The 19,024-nt window shown below is 48.6% G+C and overlaps 8 protein-coding genes across 8 annotated transcripts; 5 read left to right on the top strand and 3 right to left on the bottom strand.

The window, feature by feature from the left end:
• Positions 1–267: 267 nt before the first annotated feature.
• EDB82DRAFT_480453 (kinase-like domain-containing protein) lies at positions 268–3,014 on the top strand (the record flags this gene model as incomplete). Its single annotated transcript, XM_065608138.1, has 5 exons — positions 268–828; positions 877–1,037; positions 1,074–1,199; positions 1,247–1,416; positions 1,468–3,014. 5 exons carry the CDS (start codon positions 268–270, stop codon positions 3,012–3,014), a joined length of 2,565 nt encoding a protein of 854 aa, XP_065463388.1.
• An 837-nt stretch (positions 3,015–3,851) lies between these two features.
• Positions 3,852–5,492, top strand: EDB82DRAFT_320287 (Gtr1/RagA G protein conserved region-domain-containing protein). Its single transcript, XM_025738301.2, has 2 exons — positions 3,852–4,425; positions 4,491–5,492. Exons 1-2 carry the CDS (start codon positions 4,250–4,252, stop codon positions 5,386–5,388), a joined length of 1,074 nt encoding a protein of 357 aa, XP_025593075.1. The 5' UTR covers positions 3,852–4,249; the 3' UTR covers positions 5,389–5,492.
• On the bottom strand, positions 5,466–7,264 carry EDB82DRAFT_320332 (uncharacterized protein). Its single transcript, XM_025738300.2, has 4 exons — positions 6,870–7,264; positions 6,389–6,819; positions 5,561–6,344; positions 5,466–5,506 (listed from the first exon to the last, which is right to left on the bottom strand). The coding sequence occupies exons 1-3, from the start codon at positions 6,930–6,932 to the stop codon at positions 5,597–5,599; spliced, it is 1,242 nt and encodes a 413-aa protein (XP_025593074.1). The 5' UTR covers positions 6,933–7,264; the 3' UTR covers positions 5,466–5,506; positions 5,561–5,596.
• Positions 7,265–7,354: 90 nt separating this feature from the next.
• Positions 7,355–7,778, top strand: EDB82DRAFT_529815 (outer membrane protein TOM13-domain-containing protein; the record flags this gene model as incomplete). The annotated part of the gene is made up of 2 exons (XM_025738299.1): positions 7,355–7,615; positions 7,668–7,778. The coding sequence occupies 2 exons, from the start codon at positions 7,355–7,357 to the stop codon at positions 7,776–7,778; spliced, it is 372 nt and encodes a 123-aa protein (XP_025593073.1).
• A 210-nt stretch (positions 7,779–7,988) lies between these two features.
• EDB82DRAFT_514737 (60Kd inner membrane protein-domain-containing protein) lies at positions 7,989–9,981 on the top strand. The gene is made up of 3 exons (XM_025738297.2): positions 7,989–8,278; positions 8,331–9,257; positions 9,306–9,981. The coding sequence occupies exons 1-3, from the start codon at positions 8,060–8,062 to the stop codon at positions 9,762–9,764; spliced, it is 1,605 nt and encodes a 534-aa protein (XP_025593072.2). The 5' UTR covers positions 7,989–8,059; the 3' UTR covers positions 9,765–9,981.
• Positions 9,982–10,311: 330 nt separating this feature from the next.
• On the bottom strand, positions 10,312–12,101 carry EDB82DRAFT_480448 (uncharacterized protein; the record flags this gene model as incomplete). Its single annotated transcript, XM_025738296.1, has 5 exons — positions 10,312–10,395; positions 10,444–11,075; positions 11,126–11,342; positions 11,389–11,664; positions 11,727–12,101. The coding sequence occupies 5 exons, from the start codon at positions 12,099–12,101 to the stop codon at positions 10,312–10,314; spliced, it is 1,584 nt and encodes a 527-aa protein (XP_025593071.1).
• A 4,791-nt stretch (positions 12,102–16,892) lies between these two features.
• EDB82DRAFT_320234 (uncharacterized protein) lies at positions 16,893–17,438 on the bottom strand. Its single transcript, XM_065607472.1, has one exon. The coding sequence runs from the start codon at positions 17,381–17,383 to the stop codon at positions 16,952–16,954; it is 432 nt and encodes a 143-aa protein (XP_065463387.1). The 5' UTR covers positions 17,384–17,438; the 3' UTR covers positions 16,893–16,951.
• Positions 17,439–18,111: 673 nt separating this feature from the next.
• Positions 18,112–18,817, top strand: EDB82DRAFT_480447 (uncharacterized protein; the record flags this gene model as incomplete). Its single annotated transcript, XM_065608137.1, has 3 exons — positions 18,112–18,216; positions 18,299–18,639; positions 18,781–18,817. 3 exons carry the CDS (start codon positions 18,112–18,114, stop codon positions 18,815–18,817), a joined length of 483 nt encoding a protein of 160 aa, XP_065463386.1.
• Positions 18,818–19,024: the final 207 nt, after the last annotated feature.

The following is a 19,024-nucleotide window of genomic DNA, read 5'->3' as shown; positions in this document are numbered from 1 at the left end:
GGCACATCGCACATCGCACATCGCACCTGCCTTTTTGCCTTATGCGAACCACCCCTTGAGGTTCCCCAGCTTGTGCGCGCCTGCCTGCAGATATATCTTGGATTATCACTTTCTCCTTCTCTCCTCGATTCTATCCATCTTTGGCTCAATTGCATCAAGACCAACTTGATTTTTTATCTCAAACAATTTACTTCATCCAACAGTGTCTAGACTTTAAGCGCCTACTATTGTATAAAGTAGACGCTCTTTCACAACCTCACAGCCAAAATGGCTTCTCTTCATCCCCAGGATGAACGTCATGAAGAGTTTATCCAATTCGTCCGTCGCGAGCTCCAGCCCGGCATTAATGGCGACGGCGAAAAAGTCGAGTTCATTAGCCCTACAAAGACAGCAAAATGGTGGAAAAAAGGAGGCGAATACCGAATAGCCCGCGCTATCAACCACAATATCAATGCGAGAGCGGCCACGATTGAAAAAGCCTACCTAACCATCTTTTCTATTCTCGTTTACAGTTCAAAGACGTCCTTGATAAAGGAGTTCATCTCCCATGGCTTTCAGGACCAACAGCTACCTCTGCTCGACACTGAGAGGTTTGGAAGTGACCGTGCAATGGTCAAGGACATGGAGGAATTTTGCGAGAACCAATGGATGTTCTGTCCCGTTGTTTTCTCGAACACTATGCCAATGGACAAGAGAACTATTCCCTGTCGCCAAATTCTACCTATCAAAGACGAAAAGATAACTACAACCAAAGCGAACCACTCCAAGTCTGTCATTCGAGTTGTCACATTACATTCCGAGTGTTATGATAAAGATTGGAGTTCATCAGTAAGTTGCCTTCACATTATCTCTACGACTTCACTGACCCATCTTAAGCCGACTGTCGTCTTCAAAGAGTACCTCACCGGTGAAAGGGATGCTTTGCGGGACTCCTGGACCAGAGAGTACAACGCATTTGTCAAAATAGACTTCTGTGACCACATAGTCCAGTACCTCGGTTCTTTTGAGCAGAATCAGCGCTGTTTCATGGTACTAGAGTACGCGACTGAAGGTAGCCTACTCGAATTATACAGACGAGATGAGCCCCCAGCGACGCCTGAAGAACGCAGATACTTCTTGTACGGTATTATGGGTCTCATCAAAGCCGTCGATAAGATTCAGAACTTGGGAGGGGGGCCTAGAAATCAACGCACAGGATTGTATGTGGCGCATCCAGACCTTTAGGTCCGCATACTAACGTTCACAGTGCCCATAGGGATATCAAGCCTTCCAATATTCTTGTGTTCTCCGGGAGACAGGGCCTATATTCCGCCGGTTTCACGATGAAGCTTGCTGATTTCGACACTGCAACATCTGAACTGCCCATTGATGAGGCTTCGGTCAGTTTCCACGACAACAATGGAGATAAAACATATTGTAAGCCCTAATGTTCGCTCATTGTGACTTCTACTGACCATTCTGTCTCAGGTGCCCCTGAAGCTTCAAGGGTCTACACTTATGAGAAACAGACTATCAGACCGGTTCCTTTATCGTCAGATATATGGTCTCTTGGTTGTGTCTTCGGTGAAGCTCTCGTCTGGGTCGCTGGTAGGATGGCCGCCGTCGATAAAGCTGCCAGCGATCGCAGAACTGAAATCCAGACCTATCATTCGCTTCAGATTGATGCTAGCTTAGGAGACTGTTTTCACAATACTCAGACGGCACTTCACTGTGTCTTAGAGTCTCAACAAGCTGCTGTTGAAGCCCTGAATGGACCCACGAATCTTTCAGGAACTGTCTGTACTCTCGTCAAGCAGAAAATGCTTGTACCTAGTAAGGATAGACCTAACCCTAGGTCTTTATGGTACGAATTCAACAGTAAATATGAAGACCTGTTTCCCTCTCTTGGTAGAGCAAACAGCGCACCCACGCGTTCACGTTCTCAGACCCTCAGCCCCGAAGTCACTAGCCCAGTATCTACAGGCAGGCCCCCAAGAGGGAGTTTTCAATTCGGTCAACCTCCACATCTACGTACGGCTTCCAACCCGGGTACAGAAAGGCAGACAATCACCGACTCCAGTCACGCTCAAACAGATCCAAGCCCTCTTGGCCTTCATACCCAGCTACCATTTGGGAATGGAGCGCCAATCCAACAGGTTTCCCTTGATACACAAAATCGCGGCGAAATCCAACAGATGCCTGGTTTCGACAAGTCCCCAAAACTATCGACAAATGGATTCGGTGCCTCACAAACCATAATAGACATTCCTTCGCAGATAAGATCCCCTGGCTATCACCACTCTATTTACACAGATCCTATAAACAACGTATGGAATCCTCACCAACTGTATCCTAAAAGAGATCAACAAGCTCCTTCGAGTCTATACGAGACTGCAACTGTCAAAGATGTGATCTACCACCGCGATATCAAGGTTAAGAAGCATCGCATACCTGGCTATGATCAATTCTGTCGCCGCATGGGCCGGAGACATTTCATCTTTGTCATTGACGACTCTAATTCGATGCGAGGATTAAAAAGTGAAGTACTCAGGACGGTTGAGACTCTGATATGGCTAGTCAAGGACATCGACCTTACATGCCCGGAAATCCGCTTCACCTCGAAACCCAGCAAACGATTTCCGCAAGCAATCGCTGCAATGGCGGGTCGTTTGTACTCCATGGACAAGCTGGTCTCCCTGCTACGGCACTGGGCGAATGCGGACGTCGCCGATATCGAATGCAATATGAGATACGCCCTCGACCAAATATTCAACGATACTAGTATCGTAGATCCTAAAAAGCCTACTAGTGTTTTGATCTTTACAAATGGGTCGTGGGAGGGTGGTCCCATTGAAGCTCGAGATGTGGAGGGATGCATCACGAATGTCATCGGTAAGATGAGAGAGAAAAATATCAGCAACACTGGTTTTACATTTCAGTTTGTCAGCTTTGGTGATGATCAGGATGGGCTGGATCGTCTGACATATCTTGACGACTATGCCCTCTTTGGGGGCAGCCCAGGAAACAGAGAGTAAGCTTATCTAAATACGCTACTTGATGGAGTATCAAGCTGACGCTTTCAGTGATATTGTTGACCACAAGAGGCACACTGATCCTGTCTGGTCTATTCTTATAGGGTCAGTCAGCACGAAGAACGATGAGAGTTCGCAAGGGCCATCGACGGGGAGGCATTCGCCTTGTTGATGATGCTTTCGAGTTTTGCTTGAGTTGGAGATTTATAGGAGCTTAGGTGTTTACGATAGGTAGGTTATCTGGATGAGCGTTGAAGCTTTGGCTTATTGTTTGGATACCCTTGGAAATATTTAGCTTGATTATAATTGCAATTTGTTTGTTGATGACGACTGAACTCTACATGAATTAAGAATGGAGCTATTCTGTGAGAGCCCTAGCGCAAGGTCTTGTTTCCATTCTGGGCTGTCTTTCACCCCGGGATTGGATGAATGCCTCAGCCCAAACATTGCGTGAGCTTTGAGCAGCTTTGTTACCCTAAGGTTGATTCTAATTTTATTCATGGCGCGGATGTTGAAAGGGAAACTCGTAGTAAAAGCCCTATTTTATTTTTGCATGTTCAATTACCTGATACAACCTGGCTCAAGGAAATCAAATCTAATAATTTATATAAAGAGGACTACAGACAACTACTTATAACATTATAAAGGGAACAATTCACCCAGTCTAGGTATGATTCTAAATCAATTTAAAGAGACAACAATAGGGTGGGTACGGAAACGTACAATCTCCAAAGTAGATCAGTTTATCCAAGCGGGACGACCGGGTAAACGACTGATAAAAAGACATATTTTTTACAGGCAATCAATAAAAAAGGCTTTATACTTTCCTCAGAATAATAACAGCATTGGAATGAGAACAAAATCACAGCTGAAAGGGCATGCATAGATACTACTTCGGCTGTTCTCGTGCAACAATAGTATATGCGAGTATAAGGGGTTACTTTAGAGTGAGAGAAAACTCACAACATGTCAAGTTTCAATCAACATTAATTATTTCATCTGAAGCTATTCAGTCAATTAATAGAGCTGACTTTTGCGTTTATAACAATTGTCAGTGACTCAAGATAAGATACCCAGCCAAGACGTTTCATCCTTGGATTTCCTGGGGGCGGGCCACTAAACCGCAAATGCCCAAGCGCCAAAAGCTACCCTTCAATTCCTAAGCTCCCCTCCAACTTAACGTCAACACTCGCTCATCTTTCATTATCACCCGTCATCAACCCTCCCAACAATACATCATGGCCTCCTACATCGACACATCCCTCGCAGAGGCACAGCCCGCACCCGAACTTCTGGGGGAGGTTAAGAAGCCCAAGAAGAAAAAGGTGCTTCTCATGGGAAAATCAGGCTCCGGAAAGAGTAGTATGAGAAGTATCATCTTTAGCAATTACATTGCACGCGACACACGAAGACTGTAAGGCTTCCCTCTCCAACCCCCGTATTCCCTCTGTAACCCGGACTAAAACGTGCTGTGCGCAGAGGCGCGACCATCGATATCGATCTTTCCCACGTCAAATTCCTCGGCAACCTAACTCTCAACCTCTGGGACTGCGGTGGCCAAGAGGCTTTTATGGAAAACTACCTCTCGCAGCAGCGCGTCCACGTCTTCTCCAACGTTGGTGTGCTGATCTACGTCTTCGACATTGAATCCCGCGACGTCGACCGCGACCTGGCAACCTACGTCTCCATCCTATCCGCGCTGCTGCAGTACTCGCCCTCCGCCAAGATCTATATCCTGATCCACAAGATGGATCTCGTGGTGCCCACCGCCCGCGAGTCCGTGTACGACGAGCGCATCCGCGTCGTGCGGCAAAAGACGTTCGAGTATGGAAACTCGGTAGGCATCGCTGCGAGTTCGATTGAGCTCACACCGTTTGCCACATCGATTTGGGATCAGAGTTTGTATAAAGCTTGGGCGTCGATTATTCACGATCTGGTACCAAATTTGTCCGTCATTGAGCGAAACCTCGCCAACTTGGGCCTCGCCATCGAAGCGGAGGAACTCTTGCTATTCGAGCGCACGTCCTTCCTCGCCGTGTCATCGTGGACATCATCTGAAGGCCAGCGCAACCCTACCGAAGATCGATTGGAGCGCATGTCCAATATTATGAAGCACTTCAAGCAGAGTATTTCGCGATTCACAGGCACGCCGCGCAACGCTGAGCAATTTATTCGCATGGAGCACAAGGCTGGAAACAGGTTCAGCCTATTTATCCTCAAGTTCACAACAAACACCTATCTTATGGTTGTGCTTCCACCGGGAGAGGCTCGTTTTAATGCTGCTATGCTGAATTGTCAGATTGCGATTGAGCATTTCAGGTTCTTGGATGGACCCGCGATCCAACCTGCCAACGCAACAACTCCAGCTGCTGCCTAAGCGTGACTATCACGAATGGTTTGTGATTTGGCGTTAGGTGTTGAGATACCACTTGGAAGTGATGGGCTTAGATACGGATCAATTCATTGCACATACTTATTTTCACTTGCTTGTGGTTCTATTTATCACCTCTATCAGTCAAAGCTGTCTCGGATGGACCAGTCGGGCATACCCTAAATCACAACCCAAACGCCAACCACCCGTATAACTAAGTCCACTTGACAACAGCGGTGCCTCCCTTCTTGAACTCGGGCATCTCCCCTAGGACGAGACTGTGATCAGTGTGATCCTTGTTGGGGAATGTCGTGGAGAGCACCCATGATCTAGATCGTGTCTCGGATGAAGCGCCCTGGACAAAACCATAAACATCGCCAACAGTGTGAGTCATGTTGAATCGAGCAGGTAGGCGTGTACCGTCAGGCATCTGAATTCGAATCATGACGGTCGGTTGGGAATCATCAACGGACGGGGCGCTGGAGGACGGGGCGCTGGAGGACGAAGGAGCCGCGGCTGGTGCGGCGGTAGTAGAGCTAGAGCTCTCTGAAACACCAGGCACAACAGCTCCAAGTCGCTGGCCAGAACCGCCGAAAGGTCTGTACTGCTTGGGCTGAGGCTGGTATGGGGTGTCGTGCTGGTGAAGCTTGACGTCGATAGGTTGATCATGCTGCACGTTCATAAGGTGAAGAGGTGCGCGACCGGATCGGATCAACGCCAGGTCGGTCTGGTTAGCGGGGTCATCGAATCGTCGAAGATCTCCATCATCAATGCTGAAACCATCCTGCCAGATGTGAAGAACTCGCTCTTGAGATTCGGCAGTGGAGGCGCGGACTGGACCGAGAGGATCGGGAATGCTGCGACTCTCAACACCGTCACCACCTAGAGTCTGTCCTGTTCCTCGGAAACGACTGGGTTCGGAGGGGCCGGCTTCATTTTCGGCCTCGGGGCGAGCAGCGTTACTGATCTGTTAGCTTATGTCAACCACGAAGCCTTTCTCACTTACGCTCGTGCCTTGGCAAGAATGTCGCTGATGATCTTCTTTGGGCCAGCTTCTTGCTGGTGGGGGTCTTGAACAGCCAGTCCAGACTTCTCACCACCCGCAAACAGATTTCCTCGTCCATCATCATCTTCGGGGTCGGAATCGTCATCGTCATCGTCTCCGTGGTCATGCTGGTGGGATGAGCTACCGATAGATCCTAGAGTAGCAATTCCTGTCTTTCTCTGTTGCGACGGGGCGCTCTTGCGGGTCGCTTGGCTGCTACCACGGGCAGCCTCCGGGGCAGGTCGACCATCGAGGGTTCGAGGACCAGTGTAGTTGTCTGGAACGGGAGCGGGAGCTGTTGATGTGTCGCGGCTATCCTCTTCGGCGTCGCGGAACCAGGCGTTGCTGGCTTCGGCGAGATCCCAGTTATGGGCCTCGAGATATTGTCTGGCCTGGGAGGCATTAGTCGTGATGACTTGTCATACACTTTGTTTAAACAAACTTCTTCAGGGCTTGCGCCGCTCAGGCCTGCGAATTCGACGATCTGACCTTCATGGTCTGCCATGTTGATGTTATAAGGCGGGGTAATTGGATTGAGTATGTGTAGTTGTTTCCGATGCGATATGGAGGTTGAAGATGGTCCGACGAGATTAAATGAATTGGCTGAAAGCAACAATGAAAGTAAATCTCAGAGGGTGATGTTTTTGATGAAAGCAAAAGCAGGCAGGCAGCTTGCTCGTCACCTCCAGCTACACAAGGCACAAGCTCTAGGTTGGTGGCGGTGGGCTCCAGCACCCCACCTTCCTTGCTGTGACACAAGTGATCCACCCACCACCTTCCTCACCCCCGGTTCTGTAGACTTACGTAAGGATCTGGGGAACAGTTCAGGCCGAGATCGTCAACAACCTCTTCCAAAGACGAGTACGCCCCCAGTCTCGACACCGCAGCTACCCCTACTTCGAACAATCATCACTTCTTAACTCCGCCATGGCCGATGAACACAATCATCTCGCCGAGTCCGGCGTCACAATGCACTCCGATATCGAACTATACTCTGCAGGCGATGATCTATCGTCACCTCCCTCATCAAACTCCCCAGTCATCCTCTACAAGCCCCCTACTGTGTGGTCTTTGATACGTGGGACTGCTATCAACCTGTTGCTGCCATTTATCAATGGTATGATGCTTGGTTTCGGAGAGCTATTTGCTCATGAGGCAGCCTTCAGGCTAGGTTGGGGCGGCACCAAGGTATGATGCCCTAATTTACATCCCAAACCTATCCTAATACTGATAATATCAGGTCTTTCCTCTTTCACGAAGAAGAGCGCACCCCATCGGACCTGGTATCGAACTTCGAGAAAATTACTGCACTCCTCGCCCTTCGCTGGACGATATTGCAAGCCTGGAGTAAAGAAGTGCCAGGAGAGCTTTGCATGTCTCGAGGAGATTGTTATTACATCTCACACCCACCACTGAATCATACATGAAAGAGCTAGGAAGGATGAATATCATGTCAAATAATTTGAGACTACATCATTAGACAGGAACATGGACTGTGGCGTTTTGCCGCAGACTTGGTACAAATATAAATATCACGCACTCAAATACAGCAATTCCAATTGCGATACCAACTTCAAATTTATTCCAGTTGACTCTAGACGTTGCTGTCGAGTCGTCACTGGTCGAGTGCCCATGACAAGGTCATCCGGAGATCATCGGCGACGGACTATCGCGAACCCGACATTTACCCGCCGGTGCCGGAAAACCTCCAAAAAAATCCCAGAAACATCATCAGGCGCAACTTATCCATTCGATCATTCCACTCTAAACGCCGCTGCAATGCTTCCTAGCCGAGGAATTGTGCGCTCTCTGCCTTCGGGCGCTCTCCAGAGACCACTCTGCGGTCAATACGTATGTTGCGTATACAGTCGCTCAACAATGGCTCAGCCACTGACATGTATAGACCTCAAGAACCCTAGGCCGAAAAATTGGAGATGCTAGACAATTTGGTACAGCGCTGAAGAGCGCTCGCACACCTCTTACAGCTGGAACAAGAGTTGGAGTCAGGAATATTGCGGCACCAATTGTCCTTGGAGGCGTTTCCTCCTCAAGGAACCTTTCCGTCTGGGGATACAGACTTTGGGGAAAGAAGAAGACAGAAGAGCCTGTTGCTCAAGCCGCCACAACAACACCCGAGGCTCCCACTCCTCCTGAGACTATCGATCCTACGCCCGCCGTAAACGATGCTCCCGTTCTCCAAGCTGAGCCTGTCGCCAAGGCTGTTGAGCCCTCATCCATCACACCCACCGAGTTCGATCTCGAATCAATTGCCGACCTTGCCAACCCCGCCATCCTCAATATGGAAGAGAAGATTGGCTTCCTGAAAGAAATCGGACTTGATTACGGCTGGGGTCCTACATCGGTCATGCAATGGGTTCTCGAGCACGTTCATATTTATACTGGTCTGGGTTGGGGCGGTACTATTGTCGCAACAGCTATCCTGCTGCGTCTCGTCATGTTCTACCCCCAAGTCCGTGCTGTTAAGTTCAGTGCCGCCTTGAACGAGTCAAAGAAGGATCCCCGCTTCCAGGAGGCCATCGATCTTATGAAGAAGGGTTACCAGACCAAGAACAACGAGATGACTCAGAAGGGACAGTTCCTTAACAAGATGGTTCGTGAAACTCACGGCGCATCAATGACAGGCATGTTCTGGCCTTTCCTCCAGATTCCTTTCAGTTTCGGTTTGTTCCGAATCCTCAACGGCATGACACACATTCCTGTGCCCGCGTTGGAAAATTCTGGTTTCCTCTGGTTCACTGATCTCACTGTCGCTGATCCCTTTTACTGCCTTCCTGCTCTTGGTACTGCTTTCTTGGTCTCTTCCATTGTGGTAAGTCCCGCAACATCCACTCGAATCCGACCCTTCTAACATATTCAGATCAATGGCAAGTATCAACCTGCCGCTCAAAGGGCCACTACCAAGAAGCTCATGTGGGTGATGGGTGGTGTCACTTTCGTTTTCACAACCTACCTCGCTGCCGGTGTCAACCTGATGATGACCACTACCGGTGCAGCCGCCCTCGTCACCACCACCCTTCTTAACACCCCATCTATCCGTAACGCACTCGGCCTCCCTGTTCAAAAGGTAGAGGAGCCAGCCTACAAGCCTCCCCGCGCCACCAAGGCCAAGGGCATCGAGGGTCTCCGCGAGCGCCTGTCAGACAACCTCAGCGAGATGCAAAAAAGCGTATCAGATTCTATGGGAAACGTAACCAATCAATATTCCGGGACCGCAGAGGACCGCGCCGAGCAGGCTCGCAAGAACCAGATCCGCAAGCTTGAAGATATGCGCCGGAAGCTTGAGCGCGATGAGTTTGAGAAGAAGTACAAGCGATAAAGCAAGCCAGTGTACCAAATAAGTGTAAATATAGTGAAGAAGACCTAAACACTGTTCCTGTTGGATCAGGATTGTATAATATTAGCATTGGAAGGTAGCGAATGATATGAAACGAGATACACGGAGCTCTTGGATGGCTGACAGGCGCTGGAAAAGAAAAGGTATCAATGTATTCATCAATGAAACAACACCATCCCAATTGAACGAATATGACAGAAGATGTGTGAAGCATTACGCGTCAACGCATTTAACGACTTGTGTCTCAATTATAAACTAGGCAGACTGCCAAGGTCCTTTTCCCGCCCGCAGCTCTTTTGCCTTTGTAATAAAACCCCCCCACCATAGTTCCTTTGCCTTGACGGCAATCGTCTGGTAATTGATAATGGATAATTTAGAAAAAATGCTGATGCCTTCGAAGAGCGAAAACCTGAAGCACATCCCCTTCACTCCCCTGTCGCGCGCTACCCTCCTCTATAACCCAGGTGTGCCATTGCGTTCCGTCATATTTATTCAGTAATACATGTTAGAAGGAAAGGCATGTGAAGCCTTAGAAAACGGTGCCATCGCTCTCGATCAGGATCGGTGGCTCCTTGGTGTTGGGTCTGTTGATCTCGGCAATCTCGCGGCCACCCTAGTTCGCGTTAGTGCAGTTCTTAATCTGAGACAAGGGATAACTTACCCTCCAGCTGCCAGCCTCTAGCACCTGCGCCAGAGTCAACTCGTTTCCGCCCAACTCTGGCTTGAGAGTTTTGTTGACCTCTTCACAAAGCATGTCGAGGAAGCCGACTGTGACACCTCTCCACTCGACAATAACATCATCACCAGGCTCAAACATGGGTGCTACCTCGACACCCTTGGCACCTGTCCGTTGCACCCACTCGTTGTAGTTCTGTAGACCCCTCTCTAGATCATCCTTCTTGACGTTCAGGACGCCCATATCGACGAATAAACCACCGTTACGGTACTCGGGTAGACCAGTGAGCAGTTCGGTTCCAGCAAAATGCATCTTGAGGAGCTGCTGCATGGGTTGCATAAGCGAGTAGGTGAGCCACTGCGTGAGCTTGTGGAATGGTAGGATGGACTCCCAGGCAGCGGCATTGGAGCTGTTGGGGAAAGCGGAGACCTTGGGGGATGCGCCGGGCTGAGGCATCGCCTGGCAAGGCCAAGCGTCGCCGAGCGAAACGCCGTTAATAGCTGTTCGATTTGCGGGCCAAATAGGGGCAAGGCCAGTCATCAATACGTTCCATAGGACGGGCAGGGGAACAATGAGCATGGATGATGCCTGTGTTGAGGGGTGGCCGAGAAGGTGGTCTTTGAAAGATTAGCATAGCAAAGATTGGCAGGCATTTGGCGCAACTAACCGATCAAGCATCCAGGGCGACCTTCGAAACCCCAGAAATCGTCCTTGGCGGCCAAAGCTTCACCAAGGCGGATCAGCATGTCAGTGCGACCTTGAATACCGGCCATCTCGTTGCCAGGTTTCGATTGAAGGCCAGCAGCGAGCTTCTCCACGGTAAGGGTTTTGAGACCATCCTTATCGACTTGAAATTTGTTGTTGGGGTTTCCAGAGAATAGACCCTAGCAAATTAGCCTTGAAAGATCTGTCGCGAAAAGAATCACTCACACTCTTGAACATTTCCAAGCTGGCAACTGCAATACCCTCTGATCTTCTGTACACGCGACCATTCTCACTGCTCTTGTAGGTCCAGCAAGTTCCAGCGCCAGCATCCAGGAGTACACTGACGAGGAAAAGATCGATTAGACGTCGGCAGCGCTCTGTGTTGTCAACGTTGCTAGGCCAGGTGGAAAGCAGCTGTGCGATACGATCCCGACCACCAACGGCAAAGTGCTGGTATCTACCGTGGGTAGGAATGCTGAAATAAGGAGCGTCATAATCTCGCTGCATTTTGTTAATACATTGCTGCTTCAATGGCGCTTTCTTGCGCTTCATTTCAATCGTACCTTGATAATTCCAGTAACAAAAGTAACCACGTCGGGAAACTTGCTCATATCCACATCAAAATGCTTCAGGTCGTTGCGCAGAGCCTTGTCAGTGACAATCTTGCTTCGCTCTCTCACAGCTCCAAGACTTCGCAGATAACCGGCAGGGTCGAGCTGAGGGTCCGGAGGTCGAGGGAGATCGATCTTTGGTAGTTTGACTGGAGACATTGGGCCATTTGTGCTGGTGGCGGAAGTTCGATTCATGGGGTTGCGGTTGGCGCCAGGAGCAGGCGATCTCAAGCTTGACGAGTGCGAGTTCACGCTCACATTAGACTGAGAAGTATTGATGGCCTGATCGGCCTTTGGCGTCTTGTCTTTACGGGAAAACAAGCCCATTTTGACAAGCTTTTCGAGGAAAACGGTTATGCAGTTGTTGTACAGATACGCAAAAGGTCAAACGTTTGTTGTAGAGTCTGATCTGGGCTGATTGAAAGACCAGATGAGAAAGTATAGGCTTCGGGGAGGTGGGGCCTCTAAGCACAGGATGGACTGGAGGGGGAGGGTCCGTGGGCGCGCGAGCAAACGAAAGAGTGTGATAGAGGGACGAGCGTCGTGCGTCGTGGGTTGGGTGTCGAGGGTCGGAACGAAGCGAGAAATGATTCGATGGCGCAGAATGCGCTGCGCAGGTGTTGACCTCGTGTGTTTGATGCAAGGGAGAACAGTAGCTGAGATGTGACAGGTCTTGCCAGTGCCTGTGATATGAGCCTCTGAAGAAGCAAATTAACAAACAACAAAACAGAGAAAGTAGACGAGAAGGAAGGGGATGGGGGTAGGAAGACGGGGCGCGGCGCTTTTGAGGAACACAAGAGTCAAACTAACAAGCCAACTCGATTGAACTGAACTGACTGATTGACCAGGGAGGCCTAGGCATCTCGGAACAGATGAACAGACCAGAAGGCAGTGAAGCGTATCCACAACCATACCAAGACCCTACCCTTACAGGTTGACGAGAGAGAAAAAAAAAGAGGCGCCAGGGGGTAGACCCTCGACTCCTCTGCGGGGGTTCGGGGCTTTGAAGGCTTGGAGCTAGACCCAACAGCGGCTCAGGCAGAGGACAGCCTGCGAGAGTTGGAGGCGCCCGAGCGTCGTTCGGGGCCCCTGAGTCCGTCGGCGATCGCGCCCAGGAAACCAGGGATCCGCAGGGATAGTCAAGCGCTGGATTGGACTGGTAGACTGGCTAACTGGTACGCTTTGGCGGTTTATTTGGCGGTTGCTGGCCGCTCGTTGGATTTTGACGATTGCTGAGCCCGCCTAGCTTGCTCATGAGTCAAAGGATTTTTATGGTGTATCTGTGGTTGCTTGGCTTCGCAGCACTTTCTTTGGTATGATGTTCCCGGAACCACAATCCCGTTCAAGACTCTTTGTTTTCAAGTCAGACCGGGATAAGTTATGAACGGTTTATTCATCACCCAAGGGTCACGAATTCTTACTCTCGGCAGAGGTCTAAAGTAGTGCAATGGCGTTTCTGGAGGACAGGGTTCCTTTCAGGGTGACCTCGCGAATATGGGAGTCAAGTCAATAGTAACATTGATGCTGGCAGCCTTGTTGAATAGCCAAAATCAGCGATGCAGACTATTGGAGCCGGCTCGTAGTGATTGACGGCAAGTGTCGATACGGAAATGAGATGGCTGCAACGAGTCATGAAAGGTTCGTGACAGCCTGCTAGTATAGCTCTTGGTACATTGCACGCAAAGAGACGGAGATGTTAGTGAGCGACGGACCAGTCAAGTGCCAGCACTAACACGACCGACCTCGCAGCTGGAAACTGCTTTCCCAAAGAGAACAAGTGTATCGGAAGCACAACAGAAACGAAATATTATTGTTCGAGTCGAATTCTGGCACAATATTGACCACCGGCGAAGAGAGAGGATCGACAAGAAGCGAGGCAATATGTTTGCAAGTGCCGATGGCTGTCATCACAGACGAGACATTCTGGAATGCATGCCCAACAAGGTAGGTCGCTCGTAATACCGCAAAATCCACAATCAATCAATATCAATCAGCCTTCTCGTCGGGGCAGGCAGCCAAGGTGTCAATGACGGTCTTTTTCGAGACTAAATTAAGATAAGGACGCCAATCAGTCAAGATGTCAGGCGAAAAGAGGAAAGTGGCCCTTGGAGAGAAAAAGAAAAGAATGCAACGATAGGAGAAAATTGCCAAGCATAGTAAATTTTCGATATCGAATGTTGGAGGAGAGAAAAGAAAAAAACTGTCGACAATTAATTGAGCAGGTGAAGTTGCAAGGTTCGCTACAGGTGAAAATGTTGGTGTTGAGGAAGCAGCCACACAACAACATCTGCCCTCCTGGCGCATTTACCTTCCTATTGAAAGCGACACAATGAATACGACATGCAGCAAACAGATCAATGTTTGCACCTTTTATCTAATAACAATCAACAAACAATCATACAAGACAATTTGCTTCTTCTCACACTCGCCTGGGTATTTGTAATCTCCACTCGTACTGGTACGGGAACGGAAGGAATAGCACGTGGCAATCAGAGACACGACGGCCCGTACATACAGAAGCTTGAATAAATGAGACATGAAAATATGCATATATTTATGGTGTTTTCATCTCTTGTGACATGAAAGAAGTGCACAGCAATAGACATCCATCTCGATCAGATGGCAGGTTGTGTGCGGTAAGAGCTCCAGATCAGACAATGACTCGTGCAATGCACTGATATTGCGACAGTCACAATCCCATCAGCACACTTCCATTATCTGAACTGCTATCAATGTTATGTCCAGATTTCCGAGTCAGCCTCATGCCACCCACACAGTCTTTGTTGTCGCTTTTTAGGCTGTCAAGCCCTGCAATGCCATGCAGGTTGACGGGGTACAATGATACTTCACTGTCACATTGAACCCTAGTATTTCATTATGGTGGCCCGGGGTTACATCCTTGCCTCGAGGGAATATTCAGGAACGAGATTTGTGCATATTTATTCCTCATCTGTGCTGTACATTTCTTCAGCTCTTCAAAAAAGCTACTGCGAGAAGAAGCTCGAGAGGAAAATGGCACTGACTCGAGCGTCATTATAAACAGCCTTCTGGATGGCCCACTGCAGTAGCTCTTGTCGATCCCGTCGTTGCATTCTCCAGGGATCTTTGTGCAGATTCCGGTTGGTGATCTGCCAAGCATGGGCCATGTGAGTGACAACCGAAGGTCATTATTCGCTCCGTCCAACTAACACAAATAGCTTACGGTCGGCCTGCCTCTTTCGCCCTATCATGGATTGTCCCAAAGGAACACCGGAGCGAGCTAGCTAACCCGAGCAGGGAGATAATTTACTTGGTAAATCACCCGGGACTAATCACCAAGTCAGGGGTAAAGCTAAGGTTCGTCTGTCCACTTCCTCCGGATGCTGGTAACGGCTTCTCTTCCATCAAGCTTCTGCTGACTCCCATCAAGAGCCTAGCAGACATTGGCTGTCTAACTAGCATGTACCTACAATAGCGCTCCTATTGAGTGTCTGTGCGAGTGAATTCTAATGTTGTGCATCGTCAAGTCACGCCTCACCCGTACGCACGAGCATGGCTCAATGACGTTACAAGCTCCCAACGGCAATAACAGTATGATTCTCCTCATACCATTACACGACATTGTACATCCACCAAGATGCCAATCTTCATACGAGCTCAAGCTCAGCATCACCGATCTCATCGTCGCCCACTTACAAGTCCGTATCCCTATCTACTCAAAGCGAAGCAAAAGAACCTTTCCTGGTGTCAACGGAACAATATTGTAGACGCTCGGTACCAAAAACGGCTCCAACCCTTGTTTTCATCGGCCCGGATCGTCTTCCCCCGGCGGAACCAAGCCGTTTTGGGGCTTCACCGGGTCTTCATCACAGCCTTTCCAACTGCCTGATCCCTGTCTTTGTTCCTGGCTAAGCGGAACCTACATGAGGAGACTCTAGGCGATTGGTACCGACAACAAGATTAGGGGATGCACTGCAGCATGGAAGCCCGGGAGAAGGTTGGGTGTGGTGATGACAAACAAAATGCCGTCTTCTTTACATTCCATACCAATGACTACCTATTTTGGACGATCCAAACTACTCGACGTTGAAAGAGTAATTCGTCAATTGGATTTGAGTTCTTCTAGGCCATGCAAGTGGACGGTCTTGGTCTTGGTGCTGCACTCAATCTTGCATATCCATTCCGCGCCATTATGATCACCTTTACTAGCTCGGACCAGCGGGTTGAACTTGGCCGAAATCCCAAACTCCAAGATTATCAATGTCGCATGTAGTATTTGCGTTGTTTTTATCCTCTCACAATTCATTTACCAGTTTTCCCGGATCCCATATTTCCCAATAAAAGCCCCCTGTCGCCGGCTTGCTTCCCCGACCATGCACCCATTCGTTCAATTCGTTCTTTTTAACATTACTTTCTCGCTACACGTACAAGCACTTTGATCCCACATGGCAACCTTACCCTACTCTGTACTAACCGTATGCTCTACAACACTCTCGTTCAGCCTGGCATATTATTTGGTACCCATTCGTGGCGTCGGGCTTTCTCCATTAGGTTCAACTAGGCTTGACCTAGATACAAATTCGATCTCGCGCCGTGCCTCAGACTATCCAATCTTGTGTAGCATGACTCTTGCGCCCTTTGATCATTAGCTACAAGATATTACGAGTCTACTTTGTCTCGCTTGAATCTGGCATGGGCTATTGAGAGTGTCGTAGTTGAATCAGACATTCAAAACACAAGGCAAGATATGACTGCAAGTTGACGCGCAATATCACTTTCTCGATCATTTCAATCCCCTGTCCAATCCCACGTTTTCCACATTTTGGGGACCTCGGTGCCGCAAGAGCGCATGCCCTTGCTATCTGACTACTACATACACCCACCCTTGTCGTCATGTCCATTCCACATGCCTCATGGAAATTTCGTCCGAAATGATGATGCCATGTCTTTAATTCACGCCGTACTGTCTCCGTGGGTTCCAACGATTTCTTGCGTATGTCCAGGGCAAAGACAAAGCATGGGTTTGTTTGTTCCTCGGGACGTTTCAGCCATGGCCAGAAACAGGCCTTCCCTCCGATGATCCATCACTGCGTTGCATTGTGACCAGAGAGCCGGTAACCTAAGCTGTTCTGGTCTGATCAATTAAACTTTTCGCTTGGGTTTCAAAATACGAATTGTCAACATTTCACTCACTGTTCCTAACCTAGAGAGGGTGCTAATGTCTTTCTAGAAAAAAGGCTGAGACAGGAGAACAACGGTGGCTTGACTCGTTGGTTCCTAAAGATGATAACTCCTAATTGCATACATCTAATAGAAACTACCAATTCATGCACTGGCTTGTCTCTGGGGTAGAGGTTGGGGCTGAAACAGACGTTTCTTGTGGCTACGATGGTTACGATAACGTTTAGCTTGGACGAAAAGATGAGACAGGGTCTTCCCGTTGAACCTACCTGGAGAACGTGCATATACACCCTGTTGTTTGTCATAACGGTTGAGGCTTTTAATGTTGAGAGTTGGTATCGGATATTTGAGTTTAAGAGTGAAACAGGACACACGAGTCGCTGAGGGAAAATGAAGCTGACAAATAAAGCTGTTGGTCGACAACTCATGACTGGCCTAAAACTGAACATGTATTTGAATGACGCGTGTTGGTTTCTATGATGTGTCGACAGTCATGATGGAGTGGAACTTGGAGGTTCGGTTTCATATTCCTTTCTTCTCTATTGGTAGGAGTCTTAATGTGTATTTTGTCTTGGGCCACATAAAACCAGACATTATGTATAACTGTGCAACAGACTTCCCACCATGGTATCAAAGACCTGTCATGTGAAATTATGACAGATGACAATATCTGAGGCGTTATTGTTGTAGAATGTTGGGTTTTCGGCCCATATCGACATAGTCTCGGGTAGGTCCTGGGAATAACTTCATTAATTCAGCTGTTACCCACCACCTCATAAGATCTATATTGCATCGTGCAATGTAGCATCGTGCACCATGATCCTGTTAAATTAAGCTATTTCATATACATATTTTGCTGTGTCCTTGAATGGTCGCTACGATCTTTTGTCTTTTGCATTCTTCTCTGCGAATGTAGTTCTTCATGTCCAACCAATTGTGGGATTTCATCAGTAAAACAAGCCTTGTGGAATGTGAAATGCCGACAGATAAATCTGTAGACCTCTTTCCCATTGCCCATACCTCATTATTGGGTAGAACCTTTCTACAGGCCAGGCGTTCTCAGCACAGCATAGCAAGGCTTCTATCTAGTATGCCCAACCCCGCGCGGCTTGCCTTTCTCTTCCTTCGATCTTTATTGATCCAAATCATTCCCAGCAAGACTAAATTTTTTTTCAAGATGTCGGGCTTGGAGATTCTAGGGGCTGTGGCAAGCTCCATAGCTCTGGCGCAAGCAGTGAAAGGAACACTCAAGGCTGTCGACTTCTTGCGGCAGAACTCTGAAGTGAAAAAGGAGTGTGACAACCTAAGGAGCGATATGAGACATCTTTCAAGTTTTGAACGTCTCATGACTAAAGTGATATCAGATTCTCATGATTGAATGCTTCATTATGCAAGCACAGCAACAGGCGGACCCAACAATGCTAGCGCAACGGCTTCTTGGATCAACAGAACATTCCTTAGTCTCTTTGGCGGTAGAAGAGCTCGAGGATATATTGAAAGAACTCAATCATGTCGTGGAAAAGTACTCGAACTATCGTAAATTGAATGACCCCAAACGCTTCATGGATAAAGTGAAGTGGTTCTCTGAAGCTAACAAGATCGACGAACTTCGCGAGAGATCTCAGGCGAGAAAGTCAAACCTATTTATGGCCATCACATTCCGGGTCTCTCCAATTGTAGATCATGGTAGTATACGCCAAGAAGTGTAAGTTAATGCGACACTATTGCGGATTCACTAACAACGACAGTCTCTTTCATCGTGTGACGCAACAGTTAATATACTACATGCACCAATACCGGCATATCAGCCAAACACTACACACCCTACCTGAAACGTCCAACACAGCTTCTTTGAGCTCAGTGGTAGCCCAACAGCCTCATAATCACGAAGCAAAAGACCGTGACGTAGTCCGTTTAACGAACCTATCTATGACAGAGACTGACGGCTAGAGCATGTCTGTTACTACCATTACCAGGAAAGAGGAGAGCTTGGTGAATGTAACAATAATCCAGCCTCGGGGCCCTCGCATGTGCAACCTTAGTTGCCAATGCCGCTGTCACCGCAATAAACGAGAATATACTGGTGGCGC

This window comes from Fusarium venenatum (assembly GCF_020744135.1).
Source record: "Fusarium venenatum strain MPI-CAGE-CH-0201 chromosome Unknown EDB82scaffold_4, whole genome shotgun sequence".
Lineage (NCBI taxonomy): Eukaryota > Fungi > Ascomycota > Sordariomycetes > Hypocreales > Nectriaceae > Fusarium > Fusarium venenatum.
This window is presented reverse-complemented; position numbering and strand designations above follow the sequence as displayed.